Below are 27,965 nucleotides of genomic sequence, written 5' to 3' on the forward strand. Positions count from 1 at the left end.
TTTGCTTGGTCTGAAAATCACATCTGTGTAGCCAGGATACAAATGCTGGTACTACAGAACAGTCCATGTACTTCATCTCCACTCATAACCCAAACCAAAACTGTGCTTTGGAGTAGTCTTCCAAGCTTGAAGGGCTCAGACAGGCACAACTGTACACTTTATGGAATACGTTAGCAATAGAAAACTGCTTGTCTACCAGGATTTTCTGCACAAGCCTAATAATTTCCCTTTACCTTTTGCTGTGTGAAAAGTTCTCCCCCAAAGGAAAACAAGTTGCGATTTTGGTAATTAATTGCACTATGCCAAAAAAATAAAAAATAAAAGGTTTGTTAGTGCCCCGGAGACTGGAACACATCATGAATTAGCAATTTGCAATTAGAAATTTGCATTGAAGAAACAGGAAGGAGCAAATAAATTCTAGATCAAAATTAGCGTGTTATAATTTAACCATCATTAACTTAAAGCAAGCATTTGACAATTTACCGTATTCAGCTAGCCAGTCGAATATGATTTGCCCACATCAGTAAACTGCTAATATGCTTCTAAAACTAAAGAAAAATATGGAGGAATGCACAAACTGATTCAAATTAACCAGGTCTCACTATTCATTTTCTGAAAAGCACTGGGCGTGCCTTGCATCCGAAAGCAACGATTTGTTATGCACCGTAGTGTTACAGCGCTCCACATCATAAGTAACTGTTTAAAAATCCAAGGCATTCCTAAAATGTTTCACTTAAACGTTTCTGCAATAAAATCTTATTGAACTGTTGCTTTTATTAATTTTTTTTTTTACACACTGGAGACCAATGGATGCAAGTAAGATTTTTTCTTTTCTCTTGGCTCCCTTCTATTTTTTTTTTTTTTATAAACTTTGCCTACTACTAGCAAATAAACTATCTCACTTTTTTAATAAAACCATGGCCTTGAGTTTTTGCCCCTTAATAGTAGCCTACATGGTCGACTACCCTTGGTGTTAAATTTTCTTAAATTGTATTTCTGTCAGTATATCATTTTTTTAAGCAATGGACCCTATAATAGCAAGCTCTGTTCTGTCAGGAGTACATTTTAACAGCATGACACAAGTATTTTTCACTACGGGAGACAAACAATGATATGTATTACATGCAGTAAACATTGCCTTTGGTACATAGGGTTCTCTTAGCATTCATCTGTCTAAAATTTCATTGTGTCCTGCAAGGGGAAAAAAAACCCTGCCTCTCATTAACTATTGCCAAAGGCTGTAGGTTTGCAAAGTGCCAACAATGCATTGTCACATTTCTCACTAAACAAGGGCTTGATTGAATATTACAAGAATGCTGGAAAGCCAGCAAGGTGGATTAGGGGATATTTTAATAGTAAAAACAAAATTACAGGCCTTTCAGTGGGCTGTTTAACTAACAATCTTGAAACCAATTTTTTTTTTTTTTTCCGTAAAACATGTCCCTTTCCACCAAACAAGTACGAAGAAGAACTTTATGAAATAAAGATGTTTTACACTTAAAATAATGGGGTCCTGGCAAGAGCAGAATAAAAATGGCAATTTTTCTGTGTGAAATGCACTCAGCCCTACAATTTTACAGCATGAGGACTGCAATGGCAGCAGTTCCGAAATTCTCCACAAATTTACATGTGTGCTGCAGTTTGGTAGTTAATCAGACCATTACAGTTACTCAGAAAAACAAGTTTCTTATGCTGATGCACATGAAGTGCCCTTTAGCTGTGAGGAACCACACCAGAGGATCTCTCTGCTGCGACATCTTTGCCATGCATTGCGTGGGTGTGTATGACCTCATGAGAGCCATCTGCAGTGGGGTCAGAATCTCTTTTTTGTGAATCAGTAGGTTGGGAGGGGATTTATAAACAGCTCAACACTGGCACAATTCTCCTCTGATTCAAAAACCAGCAGGAGTGCAGAGCGCTCTCAGAAACCTTGTCGGCTTTGCTGAACTCTGAAGTGACTTTCCTACAGAACCCTACACCACAAACTCTGTAAACGGGTAATGTGCAGAGAATTATTTGCAAGAATCGATGCAGGTATAAAAATTACTCAGGTACATTATTGTTGCATTACTGCAATATTGCACTGTTTACATGATAATTGCTCCTTCAAAGAAATATGATTTTTTTTCTCTTTAGAATAGAATCTTCCTAATCAGAAAATCTTTTTTTGGAGGGTTTAGGTAAACACACTGCTCCATAAAAGCATCATCTGTGGTAGGCAAATCACTCCCAAGATCTGAGTTTTCTCTTCTGTAAGAAAAGGAACAAGACATTTTCTCAGCCGCCGGGGAACCAACACCTGAGGCAGTAAGATGGAAATAATGCAGCACTAGGTCCAAATGCAAGGCAAAACTTCCTCTCTCAAAATGAAGGAAGGTTTTTTGGCTCCTGAGAATTATTGGAAAAGGATTATCACAAACACTGGTTTGATGTAAACTGAAAATAGATTAGTTAAACCTTCTGGGCCCAAAGCAGAGAGGACCTGAACAAAGGGTGAAGTCTATGCAGAGGATAATGTTCCCAATGATGAAGCTGGGGAGGGACAGAGAGGAACCATGAAGCATACAGGTTTTTAAAAAGTGACAAGATTTCCTAAAAGGCTGCCTCAGAAATTACCAGGGATTTCCACTTTCCAAGAATATTTTAAATTAAGGCACTTGCATATAAAATGTCCAGTGGATGCTGGGAGAGGCAGATACACAACTTCTTATCTGAGGCACATAGTTCATTTTGCATCTGATAACTGCTGGCTCTTGTCACAGTTGTTTAATAGGTGGGGGTTTTAAAGCAAGAGAAATTTACAGCTGTTTCACAGAGACAGAGAAGAGATCATTTGCTCTATATAGCCTTCAGAAAAGAAATATATTGAGTAGCTGGCACTGGTAAATGCTGAGATTGCTTGCCAAAGCCTGTGGCCTTATGAGATTCTCTATGCATCTTCTCAGTGGAGCTGAAGAAGGTTTGGCTGGAACAAGATTGCTTCTCACCAGCAACATCTGCTACAAGATCTGGAGATCTCTGTCATAACAAAGCCTGTTTTCAGATTCCTGCCCTCCTGTAGGTACTGTGTGCCAGATGAAGGGAATGGAACAGGATAAATAGGCTCTACAGGTCCTGCATCCAGCCAGGGGAGAATTTTCCTGAGAACAAGCTTTTCTGGCAGCTGAAGGGCTGTAAGGGGACAAAAATACCTTCAAGAATCTTGGGCTGAAATTTTGGCACCATGGGATGGCGATTGCAGGCCTTTTACTGTTTCCTGAAAAGTCTGTCTGTGCTCCAAGAGTTATCTGGGTTCCTACAAGCTTTCCCTCATTCTGACAGAAATGGGTCACATAATGGAAAAACAAAGCCTATGAATGAACAGAAAGGACAAGGAGCTGAATGTTCCTGGGTGATAGGAGGTGATCAGAAGAAAGCACTAGAGTCCTAAGGAGACCACGAGATCAATAAACATTGCTCACAGAACTGATGTCCAGAGCCTTCCAGGTACAGAGCTCATCTTTGCCCATCATGACCACTACATCTTTGCACTCCAATCTGACCTCTACCACCTCCTCACAATGAGAGGGGGGTGTTTCATCTGCTCTCCCCTCTGCACAAAGAAACTTGAATGACAGCATAATTTATTTACTGAGAGCATTCCTACCAGAGGCCCAGAGACTGACTAGCTGCTTCCTTTGCCTTGAAACGGCACCTCCCTGAGCTGGGGTTGAAGGCCTGCCTGCTTATGCACAGCCTGATGTTGGAAGGCAGCTGTTGCTCCATCCAGGAAGTCTTTCTCTCACCTGGGATGTACTGCCCACAGTCATTTAAGAACAAACAAAAAAGAATTTATCCAATCCATGAGCTTTCCTTTATTTCTGAAGAACGCAATGTCAAGACAGCAGCAGCAACTGTCTTTACTAATGTAAACAGTCTCCAAGAACTTCCAGGTAATTGGGTTGCTTTTTTCCTTGAGACTACAGAAAAAGCCAGAAGGCCCACTATGGACATGTGGACAGTAAATGTCATATGACACCATCAACCAAGATGCTCACACATCCATCCAGATTATTTTGTACCCGTTCTCTCCAACTCTGCTGACAGACAGAACAGACCAGGCTAGCTATAGCATCCATAGGTTACTCAGATAGACAAAATTTCCCCCTGCCACTAGTTTTTACTATAGCAATTAAAAATTCATGTGTTTCCTACAAAAGCTCTCTAAAGCAGGTGTAAAATACTCACAGAGCTACATTTAAATCACTTCACCTCCAGTACATCATTCCAAACACATCACAACTGCTAGAAAAACTGTTGACTAATCCTAAATAAATGCACACAAGGGTAAAAAAGAGTCAAAATTCATGTGCTGCTCACAGCTCTCCATCAATGCCACAGCCTAATGTAACACAAAGTCTCAGCTAATACTATCAAAAAACTTTGGTATATGGACTGACGACAAATCTGGGGACCTGCTACCTTCCTCATACATTGAGCATTCCTCATGTGCAATGTGAGAACAAGGGTGGGAGTATAAAACATTCTGGATCTTGCCATAGTCATTACTGCATATCCGCCAGTGTCCTCAGACAACGTTGCTCCTTTTTTCCAACACCTGACACTGTTCCTCCGCACTGCAATTTTTGTGTTAAGCCTTAATGAAACTCCAACATCCATTGTTAAAACTCACAAACTTAAAATTCTGTGCTTTGGTGCAAGCAGAGACTCAGCTTCTGTGACTTTTTGGAATCACTGCAGCAAGTCGTGAATGATGTATGAAATGAAAAATCCCTGCTCACTGCACACAATTCAGATAGTAAAATCTCCCTGGAGCATAAAAAAAAGCACTTAAACATGTCATTTTATTTTTGTCCTGTACCCAGAAGACTCCCTCATCTCTTCCCCAAGAACATTCACACACCTCAGCTACTACCAGAGAACAAGGAAGTACTCTTGGAACTAAAGTGGATCAGCTCAGTTCACACAGCATTTCTAGGAAAGGATGCAGGGACCTGGAGCAAACCAAGCAGAATTATACTGGTGACATGTTCAGGCCTCTCTCCAAACACACTTTTTGTCTCATTTTTTAAAGTAATACCTAATCTCATCATCCTGATTCTTTAACTTGATTGACCTTTGCAGATTGCATTATGGCAGCAACAACAGCATGCTCAATGTAGTTACGGGCATGAGAAGAAATATTTGATATAAATATCATGTGTGTGACTAGCCATCATTTATGCTGGGACAAATACAGCAAGGTGCTTCTTTTCTTGTTCCAACACACTCCCACAATACTAACATTCAAGCCTTCAATGTTTCTTGCCTGTTAGCTGGAAATGTCTATCTGACCTGCTTTTTGGTGCTCACCTTTTAAATCTGGCAGACATTAGCATCGGCTACCATAATTCGGTATTTTCATATTTGCTGCATATGCCGCTTTCGTTTGGCCTTTAATGAGTGTCTATTATATTTTCCATATTCTTATGATGTAGGAGCTGCTAGAACCTGGTATGACTTTTTTTTTCCATTTTTCTCTTTTTGGTTTGACAAGAGTGATACGGAACATATCAGAACAGTTGGGTTACTCCCAAAATGGATTTCTTCCTTATCAAAACTTCTGTGTGTGATGGACACAGTTGGTTCACCCACACCCATGTCCACAATGACAGTGGATCTCCAGGTTTAATCTTGCAGCAAAATCAGCCAGTTTGGCACAACGAAATTCTTTCTCAATCACTAGGAAGTGGGGAGATATCCATTTTGCTGCTGGTCCCAGTGAGCACAAGGAGAATGGAAAACTGACAGCAAAACTGCAAATCCACAGACGAGTGATCTGACCAGATGCAGCTGTCTTGGTGACTGCATTCAGATTTAGGAAAAGAAAGCAGAGGTCTGATCTAATGACAGTTAATGTTGTCTTCTCATGACAAGTTTTCTTACATTTGTGATTTAATAATTATTCTTCCCAAAATATTACTGATGATGAAGGACAATTGCCTACATCAGTGTCACATTTCTGTCATCTCTGGCATTCTGAAATTTCAGGGAAAGCAGAGAAAACAGTGCAGCCATTAATTCTTTTGCTTTTCTAACTTCTTCATACAAAAAGTGGAACTGTAATTACTTCCACTCCTTATGCACAGAAGAAGGAAGACAGGACTGCAGTTTTCATCAGGTGGAGGCAAGTGAGGCAGACAAAGTACTTTACAGCATATCCTCCACCATCAGCAGCAATGCCTTCAAGAAGCAATACTGCAATGAGGCTGAATTAGCAGAAATTACCATTGTAACCCTTTCCTGAGTAAACAAGAAGCAGACAGCAAATACACTGGTAATATCTGATATATTCGTCCTATTGAGACACCTTTGGATGTCATCCCCCACACAATCTGGAACACAATGCACTGCTGAAATCTATGGGCTATAGAACTGCTCTTCATTGTTATTTCTTAACAGAAAAACACTGGGCCCAGGTCAAATTTAGTTTCACAAGAGGTCAAGTAGAGCTTAGAGATATAAAGATGTGGTGCTTAAAGCAAGTGCAAAAGAGCTTTTTTGAAGTTTGGAAGGTAACAAGGTGGGTTTTCAAATGCCTTGTAGGGATAGCAATGTCCAGACTTACATTGACAAAACCACTTCTCTCTACTTTAGAAAGATTTTCTGGGAAACAAAATGTGCTTGCAATTATTTTCTGCATTTTATTTCCTCCCCACCTGAATTTTCCCTTTTTGAAGGAATGGAAAAGAAATACTTTTTCTTACATCAGTTTTTTGATACTCTGCAATGCCATCTCTCACTGTACTGCTTAAATAATATTGATAGTAAGCCAAGCATGAAACATGTAGGAGGTAGTGGCAAGAACTTTTTCCAAAAAGCACACATTAAAAAAAGAAGAATCAGCTTTTGAGGAAGAAGCACGGAGAAATGGAGTTCAGATGATTTAAATGGAAGCATCGGACAAAATATAGAGGCTGAATGTCTGCTAGAATAGCCGGTATATATGTCTTATACATATGCAAGTATACACAATAAAAATTACTTTTTTTAAAACAAATCATAAGGAAAATGTTTACCTGCCATTACAGTAAGACTACCTGGTTAATAATAAGATTCTTTAGAATATTTGGTTCTAGAATTATTTGCTCAGACTCAGTAAATTCCAGTTGAGACAGATAATCTGACAAATTACAGTAAATGTTGCAAATATATACTAGCATCAGAGTAAACCTCAGGGGTCTGTTAGTAGGGAAGATATATTTGTATAAGGAGAAAAAAGAAGCGAGTGAAAGCAATCAGCTGCTTACCATAGCAAGAAGCTGTACTTCTTGTGATCATCTTAACTATTCCTTGTCCAAATTAAGAACTTATTAAGAACAGTGTACCTACTGCACACATTTCAGATGTGGAATCTTGTGTTGTTTTTTTAAAAATTTGTAATTACCAGCTGAGAATCTATTCAAAAGGCACACAAGAAACAGGAGGAGGAGGCTGTTATGGATATTACAGGAAAACAATCAAGCTTTGTCGTACCTGGAGTCTGGAAGGAACTGGGACTTGGAATAGGGAACACCAGGAATGGTTCACAGGTTGGATATCAGGAAAAACTTCTCCGAAATAGAGGCTGGGCAAAGGCTGCCCAGTGAGTGGTGAAGTCACCATCCTGGGAGGTGTTCAAGAAATGCATAGATGTGGTACTCAGGGGCATGGTTTAGGAAGCAATATTTTTGGTAGGAGGACTAGATGATGTTAGAGGTCTTTTCCAACATCAGAGATTCCACGAGACTGTGAAAATGCCTCAGAAAAGCACAGAGGACAATGGTTGGCTACATACTCCTGAAGTTGTCATTTCTGTTTTACTCAATGAGTCTTAGCAGTGATTCACTCCACATTACAACTGAATTAGGTAAGAAGGTGTTGCAGGAAGCTCTCCTGACTGACTTAATGCTACAGCAAGGCTCATTAAAAACAGCATATTTACAGTAATGTTTTCAACATTTCCTGTAGATCTTAAGATTGTTTTAATAACTCAAATTCTGAGCAGAAAGAGTATATTTTAATTTACTTTTCAGTGCTCCCAAAGCATTCATCGTCACGTTGCATTCTTTTTAATACTACATGGAACATAAAGATGCATGAATTTAACATCTTAATGAAAATGAACACACCCTAACAGTAGCCAGGAGCTGCTAATTACACAGGACAGGTTCGTTAGCACAATTTTGGAACACGAGGAGGAAATGAATTGAGAACCCAACATTCACAAACATCAACAGAAAATCCTGGGGCTTTTAGATACAGTTTTGTTCCACCTCCTACTACTTGCTATCTTCCCCATAAAAATCGCAAAGCCCAAGAGCTACCAACAGGTCATACAAGCTTCAAGGCAGACCCTTATATCACCTGCCAGAAGTTCAGTTTGGGAGCGATGACGGAGCAGGATTAACATACAGATCTACATCCTTTCAGTCAGAGAGGGACAGGGAGAGACTGTTACGGATGTCAGCACTTTGACATCCCAGAGACACATTGGCACAGTATGAGCTGTGGCCGACATTGCGGCCTGCAGCCGCGTGCCCAGCTAGGAGCCAGACTGCAGGTCTAGACTTCTGAACAAAGGGAATCGTGCTGTGGCTATGGATAATCGGTGTACAGTGTGCAGGGTACTAAAAAGGAAGGCAAAGCAACTGGAGATGGATTTTTCAGGCAGCACCATTCCAGTTGCAAATATTTGGCTTTGCTGAGGCATGTTTCTAAATTAATAGGTCCCATAGCTTTCAATAGGATTATTCGAGGTACATCAAGTCAAGCATATAGTATACATTTGTAAGATTAGGGTTAATTTTATTTTAGTATAAAATGTTCTTAAATGTATCAGATTACAAATTAAATAAGGAAGCCAATAAAAGCTGGTGAAGATCACCTCCTTATTGAGACCACCCTCGCCCTTCTTGACACTTTGTGTAAGGTGGGCATGAGTCTTAAAAAGCACTCTTCAAAAAGTTGCTTTTTCGTGAGGGTTTTTTTTTTGTGTTTTGTTTTTGTTTTGTTTTGTCTTTGTAAACCCAAATCTTACATCCTGGAACTTTTGAGTTCTGTGCAAAATGTATTTAACATGAATTAGAAAGTGGAAAACTGCAATGTGTTTCTTCAGGAGAAGATGAATTTTTTGGTTTTCTGCACTCTAAAAATAAAAAAAACGTACCTCATCAATGCAAATTCTGGGAAAGAGTAGTAGCTATGGAAGCAACAGTCCTCACTACAGAAAAATAAGATTCGTGTAGTAGCAGTCATAGTGACAGGAAACCTAAATCAGTAATTTGCAATCATTGCAATTTTTTACCACCAGCCAACTTGCTTAAGCTACCACTGCTTAGAAATCCTTCCCAAAAACATATCTAAAAGACAAAGCTAAGTTCAATAATCATTTGAACAATTTTTAGAAATTACATTCATCTGTTGATTAGAACACATGAAATTTGAAGGAAGGTTATTTATTTAATCTGTATTTGAATCAAGTTTTCTTCAACTAATATCTGTTGTTGTTTAAGATAGCTGCAAAATAATAAGATTAATGTAATATTTATTTACTCTCATAGCTGAAAATTCTGCTCAGTGCAGAGCTACAATCTAATAAATATCCATTCACTAAGTGACAACACGAGGCTTTATCTATGCTGATATTTACAGATTGAAAGTATGTCTCTAAAAAGAAAATCAAGTTTGATGCACAAGCATCAATTTTCTACATTTTAGTCAATGCCGAAGTGATCACTTCTGTATATGAAGTCCAAAGAATCAAACTCAAACAAGCACTACTGAAAACAATGATACAAGAGTAAGATGGCATTTGCTACTTAGTATAATTTAGTATGTTGCTAATTACTCCTATATATCATCACTTGCAGTATATCCAAATGTATGACTTGAGTACACTTACTCCGATCTCTCCAAAAACATAGAAAAGATGTGGTAACATGTTTTATCTGCTCTGCTCTACTCTCCAGAAATAATTTTATCTTTGCATGTTGCGCAATTCTCACTTTCATCCACTATGTGCCAACACAAGACATTATCATTTTTGCAAAGAAAGATGAAAAGCTTAAATTACACTTCTGCAGAATGCCACTTAACACAAGAACTGCAGGAGAATTTCCCATGGAACATCAATCCAGATCTGAAAATCTATTTCACAAAAGTAGCGATTTTCTGCTCACAAAGAGTTCCCTTGTGTTGTGTTACATTTTGTGATAAAATAGATAAACAGAGTTCACTCTCATCCTGAACGAAAATATTTTTTGGATAATAATTGGGGCTATTGTACTCTTAGAAAATGAGGTGCTAAATACTTTTCAGCTGCTAGTAGCTGCAGTTCTGATTCAGAGCTGGAACACAGACTGAATTATGAATACTCTGTGCCCGCACTCTAGCGTGACATTTCAGCACACCACTAACTTCACTGATTGCCATGGGGCTATCGAGATTTTTAATTGTTAGCATGCACTTGAAGTCTGTCTTAAACAGTTTGAGGGAATACAAAACCATGCTTAGATTCCTATTCAGGTACTTGCATTACAATTGAGAGAGAATTCTACAACAATTTCTTCATAAATATATGCGTAAATACAATATCAAGCAGATATGCAGAGAGGACATGACCCTGGAGAGCATGTAAGGTATTTTAACCATGAATGGTTTCATTTTGATACACGGCTTGCTAACGATCAAATTTGGCAAAACTATTTATCCTGTTGTTTAAACAATTTATATTCCCACTTGTATATGGTCAAGTAGATTTAGACTAGATATTAGAAAGAAATTGTTTACTGCGAGAGTGGTGACAAACTGGCACAGGTTGCCCAGAGAGGTTGTGGATGCCCTCTCCCTGGAAGCATTCAAGGCCAGGCTGGATGGGGCTTTGAGCAACCTGGTCTAGAGGGAGGTGTCCTTGCCTATAGCAGGGGGTTGGAACTAGGTGATCCTAACAGTGCCTTCCAGCCCAAGCCATTCTATGATGCTATGATTCTAAGTTCTGCTAATACTTTTGTGAATTTTTGAGCCAGATCCAGTGTATGGTTTAAGGCTTGTTCAGTTTAGTCTGAATATTAAAAAAGGGCAGAACTTTCTTAATGCAGCAGTTTCTACAAATCCAAACTTTAGTAATTTCTAATTAAACTACTGTTGGGTTTGGGTTTTTCTTTGGCCTAATCACATACAACTATCCCATTGATTTGTCCTTTCTCAGGAAAGCTTGGCTCTATAGATTCATACGCACACCAAAAATAGAGATGACTTAAATAGCTCTTTCTCTTTTACAACGCATATCTACTGATACGTAATAGCTATCTGAAAACACACTGGACATATAGAGAGAGACTCAATTGCACAAAGGCTAAGATTTAGAATATGGAAGCAGCAGTTTTGGGAGGGTGCAAAAACACCACTATTAGAATTCTACAGGTGTAAAATACGCAAGTATTTTTGGCAATGTAGACTCCATGTTTCAGATAGCAAGTCTGAAAAATTTAATAAATTCAAGAACATTTAAGCTGGAAAAAAATTTAAGCTTGTGTCTCTTCTCTATTTTAAAAGCCATCCATCATCCTAAAATATCCAATGGGAAGTTAGCAACCAAAACACAACACATCTGGTAAGGTATATCCAAAATTTACATTCCTTAATACGTTAAATATCAAGACCAATTTAATTTAGAAATTAAGTACTACATACTGAGCATTTTGGTTTCCAAACTCCTCATGAACATATTTAACTTTAGAGAAAAGAAAAAGCAATTCTGAAAGTCAGGAGGGCTGAAAGTGTGTAATAGCACTGAACATTTTCAATGCCGATTCTCAATTACCTATTATGAAGTTTTACAAGAAATTTCTATTTCCATCTGAGAAGTTTCTGCAATTTTCAATGTGCTCACAACTCTATTTTTTGAAAGCAGAACTATGTTTGTTACCTATTAGTCAGAGATTCACACTGCAGGGGAATATTATTTATGATCTCCAAAACGTTTGAATGGTACAGCAAGTCTAATGTGTTGAAATTCAAAATAATTTTATATTTTGTTATTTTTTAAAATCACATACATAGATTTTTTTTTTCAGTTTTGGGTAAAGTTATGACAAAATAAAAATAAGGAAAGCTTCAATTTTTTTTTTATTTTTTATTTTTTATTTTTTTTTTTGGTAAGGAACAGGCATGGAGCAGAATTTAGGACCTCTTAATAACATCTCTATGTTAGGCAATAACAGCTAAATATTGCTCTACGACACAGTACAGAGACACATTGTTTTGTGTATGCTTCTTGCCAAAAAATGCAGAAAGTTTGCAATTAAGCCCTGGATGTCAAATCACATGCCATAATATAGTTGATAATACTCGCTCCTGAAGGAAAGCATTTTAACTGGAGTATTATTTTAAACATATTCCATAGGAGCACTAGTCACAAAGTCTTTTCTAAGGAAAAAAATCAACAAGGAAAAAATGGAGCAAGTTCCATGTATTTTAAAAGCAATTTCTGAATTCTACAGGTCTGCTTAGTATTTTTTACAAGAACATTAACCCATCCTTCGACGCTGCAGACTAACCAAGCCTGCCCCAAAATTACAAGCTTTACTGAACCACTATAAATTGACAAAATATTTACAGTAAAATAATTTTCCATAATATACGCTGTACTGCAGCAAGATAATGAAGAGATATAGGACAGGCTTTAAGATGCAATGTACTTTCATCTGAAAAGTCTCCTGAAATTCTTTGAACGTTTCCAGGGGATTAATGAGGTATTTTGACAACACACAAGAAGTGTCTGGTTTTCAAGAAGCCATATAAGAGGGAACATTCACATCCTTGGAAATTAAACTGTGTATTTTAAGCCACTAAAAATAACACAATTATTAAAAATTTGGCAGCTCTGAAGAAAAATACCAGAAGATACTAGCAAACACATGGAACTACTGAAGAGCGTCAAACTTGAGTACACATATTTTACAGCCTTTCAACATGACTTAAACACCAATTTTAACAGCTTAATTGAATGTTTCTTATTAAAAGCTATCACAGATGAACTAAAATAAGGAGCTAAACTAGCTAGAGTGTAACTAAATCAAACCCATTATTCCTTGCAACTGCGGTGAATTAACTGCGTGTACGTGCATTAGTCCCCTTGTTGTATACCCTTATCCCTTCAAGAACTGGAACAGTGTTTTAAGTATTTCAAAACAGCTGTCAATTAGAGGGAGAGTGTTATTGTGCTTTCTTTTTTTTTTTTTTTTTTTCTTTTATTAAGACATGCTAAATGCTGCAATTAATGTAAATTTAGTGGAATACGAATCTCCCATACGCAGCAAAAATTCAACAAGGAGACCACTACACCTAAAAAATCCATATATACAGTAAAATATTTTAGGACCTGTTCCTCCAAAATAGTACCTCATACTTCAACACTTACTGCATCAGGGTATTTATGAATAAATAAAGGATCGTTTTATTAAAGAAAGTAGAGCTCTCTTAAACATTGCTTTTGTAATTGCCTCAGTATTCTTGAAAACTCAAAGAGTGTTTAAATCCTTAAAATTTTATCATTATTTTATTAAACTGGGCAAGAAGCATACTGAGGTGTCAGTTTAAAAACATCTGACATCCTTTTATCCATGAAAATATCCATGTAGAGTATTAGTACAAGCATTTATGAGAGCCAATACTTCATATGTTTGCAATATTTAACGCGTGCTTTTTGTGACATAAGAGAAACAGGAACTGCTAAACAATACTAGATGATAGGACATTTTAAGTCTTCCTTGAATTTCTAAGTACTACTACGTAATATATACATATTTAAACAATAATTGCTTTTAGAGTGAGAGCAGTTTTGCAGGAAAAGGCTGCTTCCTAAACTCTATTCTTTTCAGTCTGTACCCTTTCACAGACTAAATATTTTACAGAGGCAGCATCTTTATGATGCTTGTGGTTGAGCACTTTACTCTCTGTAGTCACTTCTCATTATTTACAGGATCCTGTCCAATATATAATCTAAAATCTAGGTTTGTCTCAAGTGCTCAGATCAGCAAATAGGAGAGAAAACAAGAAAAAACATGATTTGTCCCTTTCCTCAGGGATAGCAGTCAACCCCTCTTCAGAGCTATTCTGTGGTTCTTCTAAAGCCTGTAGTACATTTACAAGCCAAACAGATACCAAGCTTGGGCAGTGCGGGGGGCACACTGCTGTGCCATCCTCGGAAAGTCTCTAAATGTGTTTAAGGGTAAAAATTCTCCCCAACACACCGTTTTGTTAATCCTTTTCTTATGATCTGTTTGCCTGGCTAGGGAAATTATGCATAAAGAAATAAAAGTTCTAATTCAATTTCCATGTTAAGTGATGGATTTGAAAAAAAAAAAAAAAAGAGAAAAAAAATCAGAAACCATATTCTTTGTGTTTACTAAGAGATATGCACTCCAACATTTAGTGTCATGGAGCTGGAGTTAAAACCAGAAACGGTGAAGATAATTTAGCTGCATGAATGCCTGCTCTTCAGTAAAATGCTGCCAAAATTAAATAGGAATGAAACAGCACTTTGTAGTCATTGGTCGCTCAGCAGGGTTTGCGTAGTTAAAAACCTAAGTGAAAAGGGTGATTGACCTACATTGCTACTAGCTTAGCACAGCTGTACTTTCATATTTTCGCTGCATCCGAGGAAGCTCATTATTTAATACAACTGAGTTACGTGTAATTGTCGGTCTTTCATTTCACACTTTTAGGGGCCAGATATTAATCTCAGATGCGCGGCTTGCATTACTGTGCATCTGGAAGTATCTGTGACTGCCCATTTGCACGCAAAGCTAAAAAGATGGGACTGCACACGGTTGCACCTGAAATTAGGAGGCTGCCCAGGGGCAGGAGGACCTCACAAATATGCAGAAATCAAATGAGCAGATGGAACAGAAAGCAAATCCCCTGGCACCCCAAAGGCAAATGCTATGCTGTTTTTTTCCCATTGTTTTGAGCAGAACTAGCCCAGAATGCATAACCAAAGCACATTTCACACAAACCATACCTGCGGTTTAAATAAGTAATAACCTTCCAGTTAACAACCAGTTTGATATGTTAACAGCCCAGGGGCTGTTAACATAACGACTGGTCATTAATGGCAGTAATGACAGATTTCAAAGGGAATATTTTGCTTGTAAATGGACATGCTGCCAGTCAGAACAGAGGACTGAGCAGGATAGGTTGATACATTAAGATGTCACTGCACAGCTCCGGAGGAAGGGGGGGGGGGAAAGCCAACTTCTCGCATATTTCACTTACTGTAAATGGACTTGAAATACTGGCATAAACTTAAGTTCCTTAAATTAAGTCTTCACTTTCTAACCCAGGAGTGTATAAGCAGGAGACAGAAGCCTGCAGGGGAATTGTACTCTGCATATCATTTTCACCATGTATGTTATTCCTAACATTGAGCCCATTCTTTACTCAAGTCAGTTCTCATCTTCGTTAACAAAACAGAGCTCATTCCTGCTGTGACCACTCCAATACCCTGGGTGCCACATGCCACCTCTGAAATCACTGGAGTGACTTAGTTGAATCAGATTGCAGGGGAAAGCCTCTCACACCCAGAACATCTTCCAAGCTCATTACCTCCATCTCCATGACCCCCTCTATCCTAGAGAGTAAGGTCTTAATATAGTAAAATTAACGTATTTTAACAAAAGGGAGAGCTAAAACAAAGCAAGATTTGAAGTCTTGGCGATAGAGAGTACTTATAAAAGACTCAGAGTAGGTATCTCATGGCTCAAATGCCAAACAAAAGCATGCATTACAGTGGAGAGAATCTTTAATATTTTTTGGCAGGCATTTCTAAGTGAGAGATATTAGAAGCATTTTTGCAAATAGCCAAAGACACAATCACATAGTTTCTGAATTAACCATGGATGTCAAAGCACACAAATTGGCTACATTATTGCCTATAGTATCTGTAGAATGGCTGTCTTACTGAAATACATAATGAACACAGAGAGAGAAGTTAATAAGCAATTTTACTCTTTATAATATCATACAAGCCACATATCCTCTAGAGGGCACCACATAAATTAATAGGAAGCTGGAATAGTTTTGTATGTAGCAAACACTTCCTTTAAGTTAAAAAGAACAACAACAACAACAAAAAAGAGGCTAGCTTGAAAATGCAATCGAACCCTAATCTGATCATTATTGCTAAGTAATTTTTTCTTTAAATTGATATCAAGTGAGTTGCTAAGTATGAAAGCTTATTTGACTACAAAGCTAGAGAACATTTAACTAGTTTCTACATTAACATTAAAAAGATCACTTTTATAGGTTCACTGCATAACCAAGCATACAAGACGCAATGAGGCAAACTATCTGCAATTACCTTAAGTGCATCAGTATGAAATTTAGAGTAAATACCAAGTTTAAATCCGTGCATTCACAAGAATCACTAAGGAAAGGCTTATGACTTTCATTAAGACTTCACAAAGACTTATGGATAAATCCAGAAACAAAATCCAAAACATCTTTAGACTGACTACAGGATCTGCCATGTATGCTGGTTTCACTGGTGCAAACGTGAATATTGCAGATGAATAAATAACAAAAAAATCAGTTTTGAAAGCATTTGTGACAGATAAACCACGGTGTAAAAATCACAGTCACCTTTCTCTGAGTCACATAGTATGAATTTTAACATTCTGATTGCTAAATATTTATTCCTGATAGACCTTTAAATACCAGAGAGCAATGAGATGCATGCACACGTGTGTAATGTGGAAATGTTTTGTTCATATCCCTACTACTCAATCACTTTTGGTTTTGATTTTAAAACATTCGATCTGTTGCGTGAGTCTTTGGGAGACTAAGTTCAAAGCCACCAGTAAATCTGGGGATCAAATTGCCACAGTAGAGTTTTCTTACTCCTGCAGGCACTTGTAGAAAGATTCTTAAAACAGGTTTTAAATATTAGGCTCAGCACCAATTTGCCCCCAGAAGCTGTTCATACCACTCTCTCTATAACACAATTTAAGATCACAAGCAACCTAGGTTTCTATACAATGATCCCCTTCTATTTCTTGCATGAAACAGTTTCCTCTTCATTTTTAAAAGTAAGGTTTTCTTAGCTACTTTTTGGGCAGCTTTAACACAATGCCTTTAAGATGCAGACTCCGTCTTGTGCTCAGCTCATGGAGCTTTAATGGGTAGCAGAGCACTTTTACCACTAAGAGATCCAAGTGGCCCTGTCTGAAGAACACTAAGCTGCTTTGCAGCTCCAGCTCAGCAAACGCCTAAGACACTTGCAAACAATTTTGCTCTACTCTAGAAAAAACAGGTTGTAATGCGGAGAGCAAGAGTACCAAGACCTGTTAACACATTAATCCTGATTTCTGTACCAACCCACTCATGCCATACAACCTGGAAACTTCGTATTTGCTACCTGTGCCTACACTGAACTTTTAAGTTAACACACGTAAAGAGAATTTTAATTTTTCCCCAATGTATTACAGACTTGAATGTCCCTTTAAAAGGAAAAGACTTTGCTACAGGAGCAGGGGAAATATTCCCAGAAGTTCACACCTGCCTCGGGCAGCCAGTCTCACTAGACCCCCTCTGCAGGGAACGGCAGAAGGTGCTCCTCTATGAAATAGGTGCTCTGAATCACCCCAGAGGAGCCTCTCTCTTTCTATTTACTATTGACAGCCCAGAGAGACCAAACTTCTCGATTAACCTCAGCTTCTGCAAGTAGCTCTATTTGTACATGCACGCTCTAGTCTGGTACTGTGCCGATTTATACTCCAATTGTTTTTGAGAAGATTGACAAGCAAACAAGAAAGCAGAGAATCAGTTGATGGTTTGCCATATTCAAGAAGCATCACCCAGAGGATGGTCTGCCACCTTTGAAAAGCAGTGCTGGGTCACCCAGGTCCCACACGGGTCAGTGGGCTGGTTGGAGCCCATTGGCTATGGGGTTATTTAGCACAGGGAAGGTGAGTGGATTGTCTCAGTGCAGCTTCTAGCAGATAAATGGCAACGTTCCTTAAAGCTCCGACCACCACCACAATCCCTCTGGTGAACTCAAAAGGCAGAAGCCGATACGCACAGCCAAATGGAGCAAGCGCTCACAGCATTGCAACCCACACTCGAGCAGCTGCAGGCCACTCAGGTGGCCCTGCTCTTTCAGGCTGAACATTGCATTGCTTTTAGGAGGATCAGCTCTCCAGGAGCACTTTGCTGAGCCAGGGGTTACTCTGTTCTCACCTCCCTCCCAGCGCAGCACCTCACCATAAGCATCACAAAAATCAAGAGCATGCGATACTACCTTTGAATTTAGTTTCACCTCTCTGCTGCAGCTGGTTGCCTCATGCTCCACAAATGCTTTGTCCTGCAGCTTCCAAGCACTGCATACGCACCACTACCTACACAGGAAGGACTGAGCAGGCTCACTGCGTTTCTCAAGGAACACGACACAGGTGCGACCTACCTCAGGTAGTCTCTGCGACAAAGGATAAGGTTGGCTTTGGTGTACAGAGTGGAGCCCACCTCCCCCAGGCGGCAGTCACAGCAGGCACATTTCAAGCAGTCTTCATGCCAATATTTGTCCAGGGCCTTTAGAAGATACCGGTCTTTAATCTTACGGTTGCAGCCAGCACAACCTTTCGGCTTGGTGTCTGGCTGGACTGAGAGCATTTGTATACCTGAAACACAGCAAGAAGAGAGAAGGGTGAAAACAGACACTCTCCAGAATGAGCCTCACAGCCTTCTCTTCCTCCACCTCTCCCCTCCCACACACACCCAGTCCATTATAAAGGCAACTGCAGAGACAGGATGACATAATCTGGCAAGTCCACAGCAAGCTGAAAACAATATTAAATAAACTTGAGAGCAGAAACTTCCACTGATCTGAGTTCCACCTCATTTACCCGGTCTCTTTGCTGAAAAGGAATATGATTGAAAAATTAAAGTGAAAAATTAAAACAGTCCTGTTAAAGAGTCACTTTTGCCCAACATTCTCAATGTTTAGCATTCAAAAATGTAATCAAATAGCCTATGTGCAATAGCAAATATACCTGAAGTTGTGTGTCTGGACTAATTTGCACTATCTATAATACATATGAACACTCTAGATTCTAGAGATGGAAAGACTGAAGCTATCAAAGGTACGGGAGCAGAGTTACAGGGAGGTTTGGCCCATATATTTTTGCAGTAGGAGTTTTGCTTTTTAAGATTTCTGTTCTTAGGCACATGAATGAAGCAATCAGATTTATAGAGACTTCAGTACCAGCATCTCTCATTGCATCCTTCAGTCTAAGGACCTGCTGAAAAATCTGACCTTAAATAAGCTGCACAAGGTCAGACAGTTACTAGTTTTTCACAAAAAATAATAATAAGGATACAAAATCTCTGCCCCATTCTCTAATCCCAATTTTAGCCAAACAGACAGTTTGGGAAAAGGAGTCTAGTGGTATCCATTAATTATGTATACCTTTGAATGCAATAGCAGAGAGCAGAAATAACAGTTCAAACCCTTGAACCCCTGTTTAAGGGACAGAATGGGCAAAAGTGGAATACAGTTGAGCAATGGCATGTGGAGCACCACAGCTGCCTTCCAGAGATCCATACAAAAAAATCGATGGCCCTCAGTTTTGCTGTAAATGGGGAGAGGAGGTCACTGCCCCAAAGTGCTTACAGACTGGTCTCTCTTGGCTGGTCTCATGAACTGCCAGCCGATTACACTCACACTGATCCTCTGAAAGTCATTTCTTAGAAGAAGCAAAATCATAGCCTTGTAGATGCTTTGCTGTACATCAAACAAGCATCAGAGAGGAAAGAAAACAGACACACAGTTCGATTACTAGGTTATCTCACTGTTTTAAGCCAATCGGAGATGCAACTGAAAAAAAAAAAAAATTGCTACTCATTAGAGTGCATCTGAGCATCACAACGAGAATTTTGTAAGACAAGAATAAATGCTTTTGCTGAAAGAATCCTTCTCCCAAGTTCAGGGCACGGCACCCCATTCTTAACTCAGAGACTGGGAAAGGTCAAATAGTCTCGTAACAAAGAACAGCAAATTCAAGAGCTCCTCATCAAGAACACTACACTACTGCTCTTAGGAACGCTTTGCAGCCCCAGCTTCTATCAGCGCATCTCCGTCAGTGCCGCAGCACACTTCCTCAGAAAGGCATTCTCAGTTAGAGAGAACACGAACCGGCTGATGTTTTATTTTACCTATTTTTAAAGGTCTCGTAAGGAAAACATGAAAATGAGTGTAATCTTTGAAGTGATGGTACAGCGTGCCTTTATGAATATCAGCACTGTGAAGACAAGAGGCTAAATGCTGTGCCAGCTGAGGCATCCCAGGGATCCATACGTGTACGTGAAACGCATTGAATGTACGTGGACCGCAGCAAGTGTAGAGCCAGCTATGTGACTTTGCAGGGTTTATCAAGTTGAACTCATGACTTTCACCTGTGAAGCTAGTCAACAAATTAGAAATAGTAATTCTTTCTATTACTATAGTAATTCATACATATAACATCCCCGCTCCCAGCTTTGCAACACACTCTACCACGCATTTTGAATGAATATATTTGTCTGATAAATTAGCTGTTCAATTACAGAGCCAGTTCTCCTAGCGAGCACCTCGAAGTACCGTGGCAATACTGCTGCCGAATGTCTGTACCTCCTAGCAAGATAATTCAAGGTCTTCATTTTACTATCCGTAAGTATCAAAATGGCATTGCCGCCTTCCCATTACCCTCCAATCAATGCTCCTACACCGCTCAGCAACTCGTGAGGTCTGTTTCTCATTCCCAAATGGGAAGATGAGAGCCTGTGACCTGCACAGGCTCTGTGGCTGGGCAGGGCTGGGAAAGAACACACAGCGCTCATCCTGAGTGAGCACCGCAGCATATCCAGCTGCCAGAGAGCTCCCCTAAGCCCAGGGTGCAGGAGTGAAGCAGCAATGTAACACAACTACAAGGAAACGACTAAGAACAGTGAAAACAGCGGAGACTTTTGTAAAGCGCCTGTAGCAGACTAACAGTACAGAGCAGTCTTATAGGATCGCCAATATATCTGCTTGGTGAAAAGGCTTAATCTGTGAAGTTGCATATATATAAATACCCCTTTAGAGCACACTTACTCCTGACCCCCTCTACCACCACACAGAGGACAGGCACGCGAAACAAACCGCAGTTGGCAACTTTGTGGAACTCAGTGAAAAAGTTCAGAAGAGAGGAGGACTGCTCTGGGACTTTAATCTTTAGCTTGAGGGAAGCCAGGATAAACTAGCAGCTAATGCAGTTAAGGGCTTTAAAGAAAAAAATCGTGATGTAAAAATTTTGTCAGCTGATAAGGAACACCACGTCCCTGATCCCAGCTGATGGGCTGCCCTGCGCTGCACAAGGGGAACAAGATGAAACAACAACAGGGCTTGAATAAGCCAGCATCTGAGCATGCTGCAGCAATCAAGCATGGTAATTCTTAAGGAAAATGCTGCAAACACCAGATTATTGTGTTATAAATACAAGCCCAGCACGCGCTGTGTGGCACACAGTCTGGCACTGTTTTGAGGCTCTTGCTACATTCGGAAAGCAGACAGAGCGCTGTCACTCTGGTTAGCCCAAACCCTCCTTTACAGAGAGAAGTGGGAAGGGGCAGACATCCCTCGGAGGTCATGCTAACAGCCCCACACTTCTGAGCTTGAGGCGAGGAGAAGGTGGCCCTGACATCCTGCTGGCAGCATCTCCAGATTAAGGATTTGGGATTTGGTCTGCAGCAGCTATAGGAGGGAAGGCATGCTTTTCCTTTTAGACAGATTTGATCTTTGTCACACTTTACTTACAACGAAGCTGCTTCTATTTTAATGAAAATTAAAACTAAACTACAGCTTCATTATTAAAAAAAAAAAAAGTTTATTTTTGGAATCAAAACAAAACACAGAACACAAGCAGTGCCCCAAGAAGTGCTTTAAGCAGCTCGGAATTCTCTGCACATGCCCTTTTATTCACAGACTTGGATTAAAACACTTAATTTTGAGAACAGAATACTTGATTACTTCTCCTGTGAGGCGTAATACAGACTAATGCAGATCACCTCCCGGACCACCTCCAGTACAGTGCCACTTCCCAATAACATGTGTGCTTATAGCTGCCCTGAGCACCAGTCAGCGTATCTGCAGCTCCCACAGGCTGCAGCCCCACAACCTGGCCATCCCCAGGTACAGACAGGAGCTCTGAGGCTGACAGCACCCAGGGCAGCCTGAGGTGATACCAGGAGCACACCGTGCTGCCTGGCCACCCTGCTGCCCCCTCTCTAGGAAGGCAGAGCTCCCAAAACACGGACGGCTCCAAAGTGCTACACCCAGGCTGCAAAAACTGAACCCGGTTTTCCCTTTAGTTTGGTGGACTCCTGTCCACACTCTGCATCCCAGAGCAGATCTGCAATTAGTACAGAGACATTTCAGTGCCCGTCACTGTCAGGCAAACCCCTTCTATTTCAGCCCAATTCACTTTCCCGGTCCTGCTCAGCATCCCTCTCTCTCTTTCCCCCTTACCAAACCTCAGGACGCTGCACTCAAACTGCCAGGAATAAGACTTCTAATGGCAATCCAAATTCTCGATGAGAGAACTTCCTAACCCATTCTGTAAGCTCCTCGATCTCCCCCGTCTCTCCAGATAAGTTGGATGCAAGTGACTCCTGTCCCTGGCAGTGGTTGTTAATGCGCAGTGAAACACTGACAAGGGATCTGTAGCTATGAATTCCAGAATAAAGAGGAAAGATTGCTGGAAAAGGCTAAGTCAGGCTCCTGACAGAAGGCAGAGACATGAACTTCTGTCACTCTGATCACCTTTCCTGGAATCAGAGTGTGGAGTTCTGACAGAACAAGCTCTGTTAGCAGCCTCTGTGTGCAGGCACCAAGAAGCTGCAAGGACGGCTGAGGTTCATGGCACAGGGGATGCTCCGGGGCAGTACTGGATGCTATCTCACACCACAGCACTCACAAACTTTTAGAGCCCACTCACTCCTCTTTCACTGCAGCACACACGGTTTAAACAAGGACAAGGGGTTGCACAGCAAGAGAGGGAAAACTTGCTCTACTTAAAAAAAAAAAAAAAAAAAGAACAGAAAAAAGAAAAAAGAAATCAGTTTTGAGCAAATTACATATCAGTGCAGTGGTCTTTAGAACACAGCAGACTGATGGACAGTGTGCAGTCAGCAAGAGAGCTGGAGATCCAGCGGAAGATAAAAAAGAAATAAAAAGTAAGAGAGTGCTTTTCAGAGGCTCTCCCACTTTGTAGCTTCATCCTATAGGCACTCAGTGCTCCAATTATTCAGGACAATACGCACAGACTTAAAAAAAAAAAAAAAAAAAAAAAAAAAAAAAGTTAAGGTTTCAGAAGGGAAGAAACATTTCAGAGCTCGCATGCAGCGCATCAAGAGTGGTAACTAGTTTTAGATTGGCATGCAAATTGTTCTGTGGAAAATTCTTATCGCCTCCGAGACCCCGCTATTCTGAGTTATTTGACAGTTTAAGGGAAATCATAATTAAAAAAAGAGACATAAATAATAGCCTGTGCAGTGTGGTGCACAGAAATAAGTAGAACCATTTCATTTAAACTCTGGTGAGCTTTTAATTGCCTGGATTGCATTGTGAACCAGCCTAACGGTTGATTGCCTCCATTATGCTCTCTTGTTCTGTGCCATTCATCCGCACAGTCTCAGCTTCTGTAGTTAACACAACAAAGTAACCGCAACTCCATAACACTCCAGGTTTTAAAAATATATATAATAATAATAAAAGTAAGGGGTTTTTTAGTACTCTGCATACAGACACTTCTGCATACTTTTGAGTCAATTTTTCATGGTATATAACTAAACTTCACCTCTCGCCTCTTCTTCTAAAGAGGAATATGATTTTTTAAATATATATTTATTTATTTTTAATGAAGGAGGTGGCTTGAGATTGGGGGGAAAAAAAGAGGAGGCTAGGTGAAAACTAAAAATGTTTATGCAGTCCCACAGCTGGGAGCAGTGATACAGATTAAAAGAATTTAGCCAACACGGCTAGTCGATTGCCAAGAGACACCAAACAAAAGATTTCTCCTCTTCTTTCCCCTTCTCTTTTTGAAAGCGAGATTGGGCCTAAAAGCTTGTTTCTCTCTGTTCACTGGCCCAGAGCATCCCTGCAGGCTGTAGCCCCCTAAGGGACATCACAGCAAATAGATGTACCCAGATCTCAGGGACGGAGCTGCTTAGCTATGTTCCTACCCCTGTCGTGTCGTCCCCCCCCCCCCCTGCTCTCCCCACTCCCTCCCTCCTTTTTTAGAGCAGTGGTGCTGGGAACCAATTTGATTCCCTTTTTCTCCAATGCAGCTGCAAGGCTCAGAGATACTGACATTTTTCCACTCTTATCAGTTTAATTACAGTTACCATGGCAGCAAAGTGCTAGTGCTTGGCAAAGGCCAACAAGAGATTTGCAAGACTGAGTTCAATTTTGATGCAGCTCACATGCAAAATAAAAAAATAAATAAGAAACATACACTCTACAACAAAGACTCCCTTTCGGAGCCGGACGCTCGAGCCTTTTGTGCTAATTCCCTTTCCCAAGCATCAGCAGGGATGGGGCGGTGGGGGCAGAGGGAGGCGTGGGGATGCGCGCAGCGAGGTTGGCTGCACCTGGCCGGCTTCACCGCTGTCACCGGCGGTCCTGCGCGGCTCTCTAGCCGGGGGCACGGGGGTCTCCTCGCTGCACACGCGAACGCTGGCGGGAGAGAAGAGCAGAGGGAACCGCGCTCGCCCCTCTCCCCGCCCCGGCCCTACCTTCCTGCGAACTGAGCCAGCGCACCAGCAGCCTTACCAAAACTTTTCTCCTTTTTCTGCATGAGTCGCTGTACGGGCGCCCGCGGAGCTCCTCCTGACGGAAGCACCGAGGCCCGGCCCGAGCAACGAGCGCTCGCTCCCCCGGCGCGGGGCGGGGGGAGGGCGGCGGGGCACGGCCGCACGCTGTCCCCGGGCACCCCTCGGCGCCGGGTCCCGGCGCTGCGCCGGTGGGCGGCTTTGTCGGAACCGACGGAGCTGTCACGTTGTCACACGCCGCGCCGGGAGCGAAGAGGGAAAAGAGGAAGCCAAAAAGCCCCCCCCACCCCGAAAGGCTCCCACGCGGAGCGCTGACTCCTGCCGAGTAACCCGTGGCCGGTGGGGGCTGCCCGGCGCTCTCCCGCCGCCTCCGGGCCGCCGCCGCCGCGCTGCCCAAAGGGTTAACCCTGCGCCGAGCCGGCTGCAAATGAAACTGCTGTACGGGGAGGCTGGCGGATTAGAGCCGGGGAGTGGGAAATTAAGCTACTCCCTTGGTAATTGAGAGCACGTTTCGAGCGGCTCTGGAAGAAGCAAGAATAATAATAACAATAATAACGGAGGCGGAGGGGGGGTGGGGGGGGGGGGGGGGGGGGGACTGCTGCAATTCATTGTTAACTTTGACTGCTATTTCTCGAGACATCCAGTTAGATGGGTTTCGCTCAGCATCCTCCGCTTGCATGTATTTCATGTCTCATCATAAAAATAATGAAGCCTCACATGATTTAAACAAAACAGTCTCAGCAGAGCTGCAGCTCGAGCGAAAGTTGCAGTGCAGGGATGTGTGTATGGATTGCAGCCCCGGCTTATGACTCAGAGAGAGAGAGAGAGAGGGAGAGGGAGAGAGAGAGAGTGATGCAGACACACATACACAAATGACCCAAAGCTTATGTACACAGTTGCCTCACTTACCTTCTCAATTAAGCGATAGAGGGGAGGCAGTTCAATAAGCACAGTGGCTGCTTTGTAGCTCTTCTCCTTGGGAAAGGTCAAAAAGAAGCATTGTTTGGGGAAAAAAAATAAAGGGGGGGTGGGAGAGATGGGGGGGGAGATCGCTATTCTTTAAGTTTAAAATAATGAGGTCCTCAAGGATCCGCCAAGTAATTGTGTTGACCGCATCCGAGCTACAGGTGTCCTCCTTTTAGTATCTTGCAGTCCAAGGCTGTCTGTCTCCGTCCTGGCTGAAGACAACTTACCTAAAGCAGCGTGTGAGGAGCCGAGTTGAATGAAGTCAGGGCTTTATCAGCTGCAAAATGCAATCCCTTACCAGCCAGACATAATACAGCAAAAGAAAAGGTCACTCAGTTATTACTGAGCCAGCAGAGCCCAGGCAGCTCTTGTGGAAGACCACAGAGAAGCAGCTCCCTTCCGATTTAAGGCTATTTACCTCTCTCCCCCTCCACCCACCCACCCTTCCTCTCTCCCCCCTCCCCGCTCCCCCTTTCTCTCCCTCTCTCTTTCTCTCTCGTTCTGCAGCTCGCTCAAGTACAGCCGCCCTCAGAAAGTGCAAAGCAGCCAGGAGACAGATTGGGCTTTGTTGGTAATTTCCCATGGTGAAAATTTACAAGCCTGCAAGTGCAGTCAGCAAAACCACATGCATATGCTAGACACAAACACCAGGGACACACACACACGCACACACACAAGTGACCTCTACCGAAGCGGCTCAGGATCACCTTCCCAGGGAGCGCTCCAGAAACAGAGCCGGGGAAGCAGGGAGCGTGCCCCCGCATCACTCCGCCCCAAATACTTTGCCTAAACAAAACAATAAGTTGCCTACGCAAAAGGAAAAGAAAAAAATAATAATAATAATAATAAAAAAGGCAAGATACGCATCTCTCTATTAATGAGTAATGAGAAAAAAAACCCTGAAGGTGAAAACGCATCCTCTCATAGTGCTGGATGTGGGCTGCTCAGAGAGGAGTGCAAACTCCTGCGTCAAAGTTTGCTGCTCCCCGCGGGCTCCCCACTCCCATTGCCCCTGGCCCGGACACGTGCTGGGCATCGCTCACCCATGCCACCTCCCTGCCCACACTTTCTGAGCTGAAGGCAGGCAAGCTGGTTTCCCCCTGCGGGATCCTCACCCCAAAAGCTGAGGACAGAGCCTTGTTCTTTACCTAGTGGTGGAGGGGGAAAAATAATAGACGCGGATGTGCTGTAGGTGTTGAAGAGCTTTGACCAAGAGACAGACAGACAGACGTGCAAACACAGAAGAGATAGGCATGCTTTGATATTGAGTCACGCTCGCAGATGATTGTTTCTTCATGTTTTATAATAAAGATGTTGAGCCTAGCCTACTGTAAATAAAGTTAAAAAAATCCAAAGCATCTTCCTCTCAGAGCCATCTGCAGTTGGAGAAAGACCAGATTAAGAATTTGTGAACAGAGTTTTCAGACTTCAAAGTGAATATCTGTTGTCTGCTATTAGAAGCACCACGCTAGATTTCCACAAAGCTTTGAAAGATGTCAGCTTACAATATACCCTAAATTTGAATGACATTCATATTATAGAAGTCTTTCAAGACCCAAGAAAGATTTAAAAGCATTGAAGTGCTTTGCCATCTGCACCCCTCCCTCGCGTAATCCGGTCTTTTTACTAAAAATCAAAGCAACCTCAGAAATGCATCTCTTTAGGACAGGTTACCCCCTTCCCCACCTCAAACTAAGCTCCTCTACATTTTTACATATATATATTATTAAGATTCCCGGAACGAGCACACTGTGCAGTGACACAATTCTTGATTTGCCCCCCTCTCCCTCAAAGTAGTAACAAAACTCAGCCACAACCAACCTGAGCAAGAACCCGAAAAGCACAATCAGAGGTAGCAGACTAACAGAGCCCCTTGCTGCTGATTTGATCTGCACATGGAGAAAAGCAAAACTTGTCAGAAACCTGCTTCCCTCCTGCCTGTACCCATACACTCAGGAGATCCTCACTTCCCTCTGTTTGTAGACTACCTCTGCCACAACCACTCTGAAAATACAGCAGTGTGTGTGTGCGTGTGCCTCTCTCAACCAATGTACTCAGAGAAGGGGAAGAAAAGAGGGAGGGAGAAGTTATGTGTGGGGAAAGGGAGAAATAAAATCAAAACAAATGGTACAGCTAAT

General features: G+C 41.4%; 1 protein-coding gene across 3 annotated transcripts in view; it reads right to left on the reverse strand.

Annotated features, from left to right (window-relative positions):
- The window catches only part of LMO3 (LIM domain only 3), a 57,191-nt gene extending 30,961 nt beyond the window's left edge, over nucleotides 1-26,230 (reverse strand). Inside the window, exons 1-3 of one of the 3 annotated variants that reach the window (XM_042837968.1) lie at nucleotides 26,055-26,230; nucleotides 25,771-25,836; nucleotides 18,482-18,695 (exon numbers count right to left, since the gene is read on the reverse strand). In XM_042837968.1, coding sequence (XP_042693902.1) covers nucleotides 18,482-18,687 — 206 coding nt within the window. In that variant the 5' untranslated portion in view covers nucleotides 18,688-18,695; nucleotides 25,771-25,836; nucleotides 26,055-26,230. Of the gene's footprint in view, nucleotides 1-18,481; nucleotides 18,696-24,862; nucleotides 24,931-25,770; nucleotides 25,868-26,054 lie in introns of those variants that run through there. The other 2 variants (XM_042837967.1, XM_042837966.1) reach the window with 2 other exon arrangements.
- Between the last annotated feature and the right edge of the window lie 1,735 nt (nucleotides 26,231-27,965).

The sequence above is a fragment of the Centrocercus urophasianus genome, unplaced genomic scaffold (genome assembly GCF_019232065.1).
Source record: "Centrocercus urophasianus isolate 14NV4802_14NV808 unplaced genomic scaffold, USGS_Curo_1.0 seq_73, whole genome shotgun sequence".
NCBI classification, from domain to species: Eukaryota; Metazoa; Chordata; class Aves; order Galliformes; family Phasianidae; genus Centrocercus; species Centrocercus urophasianus.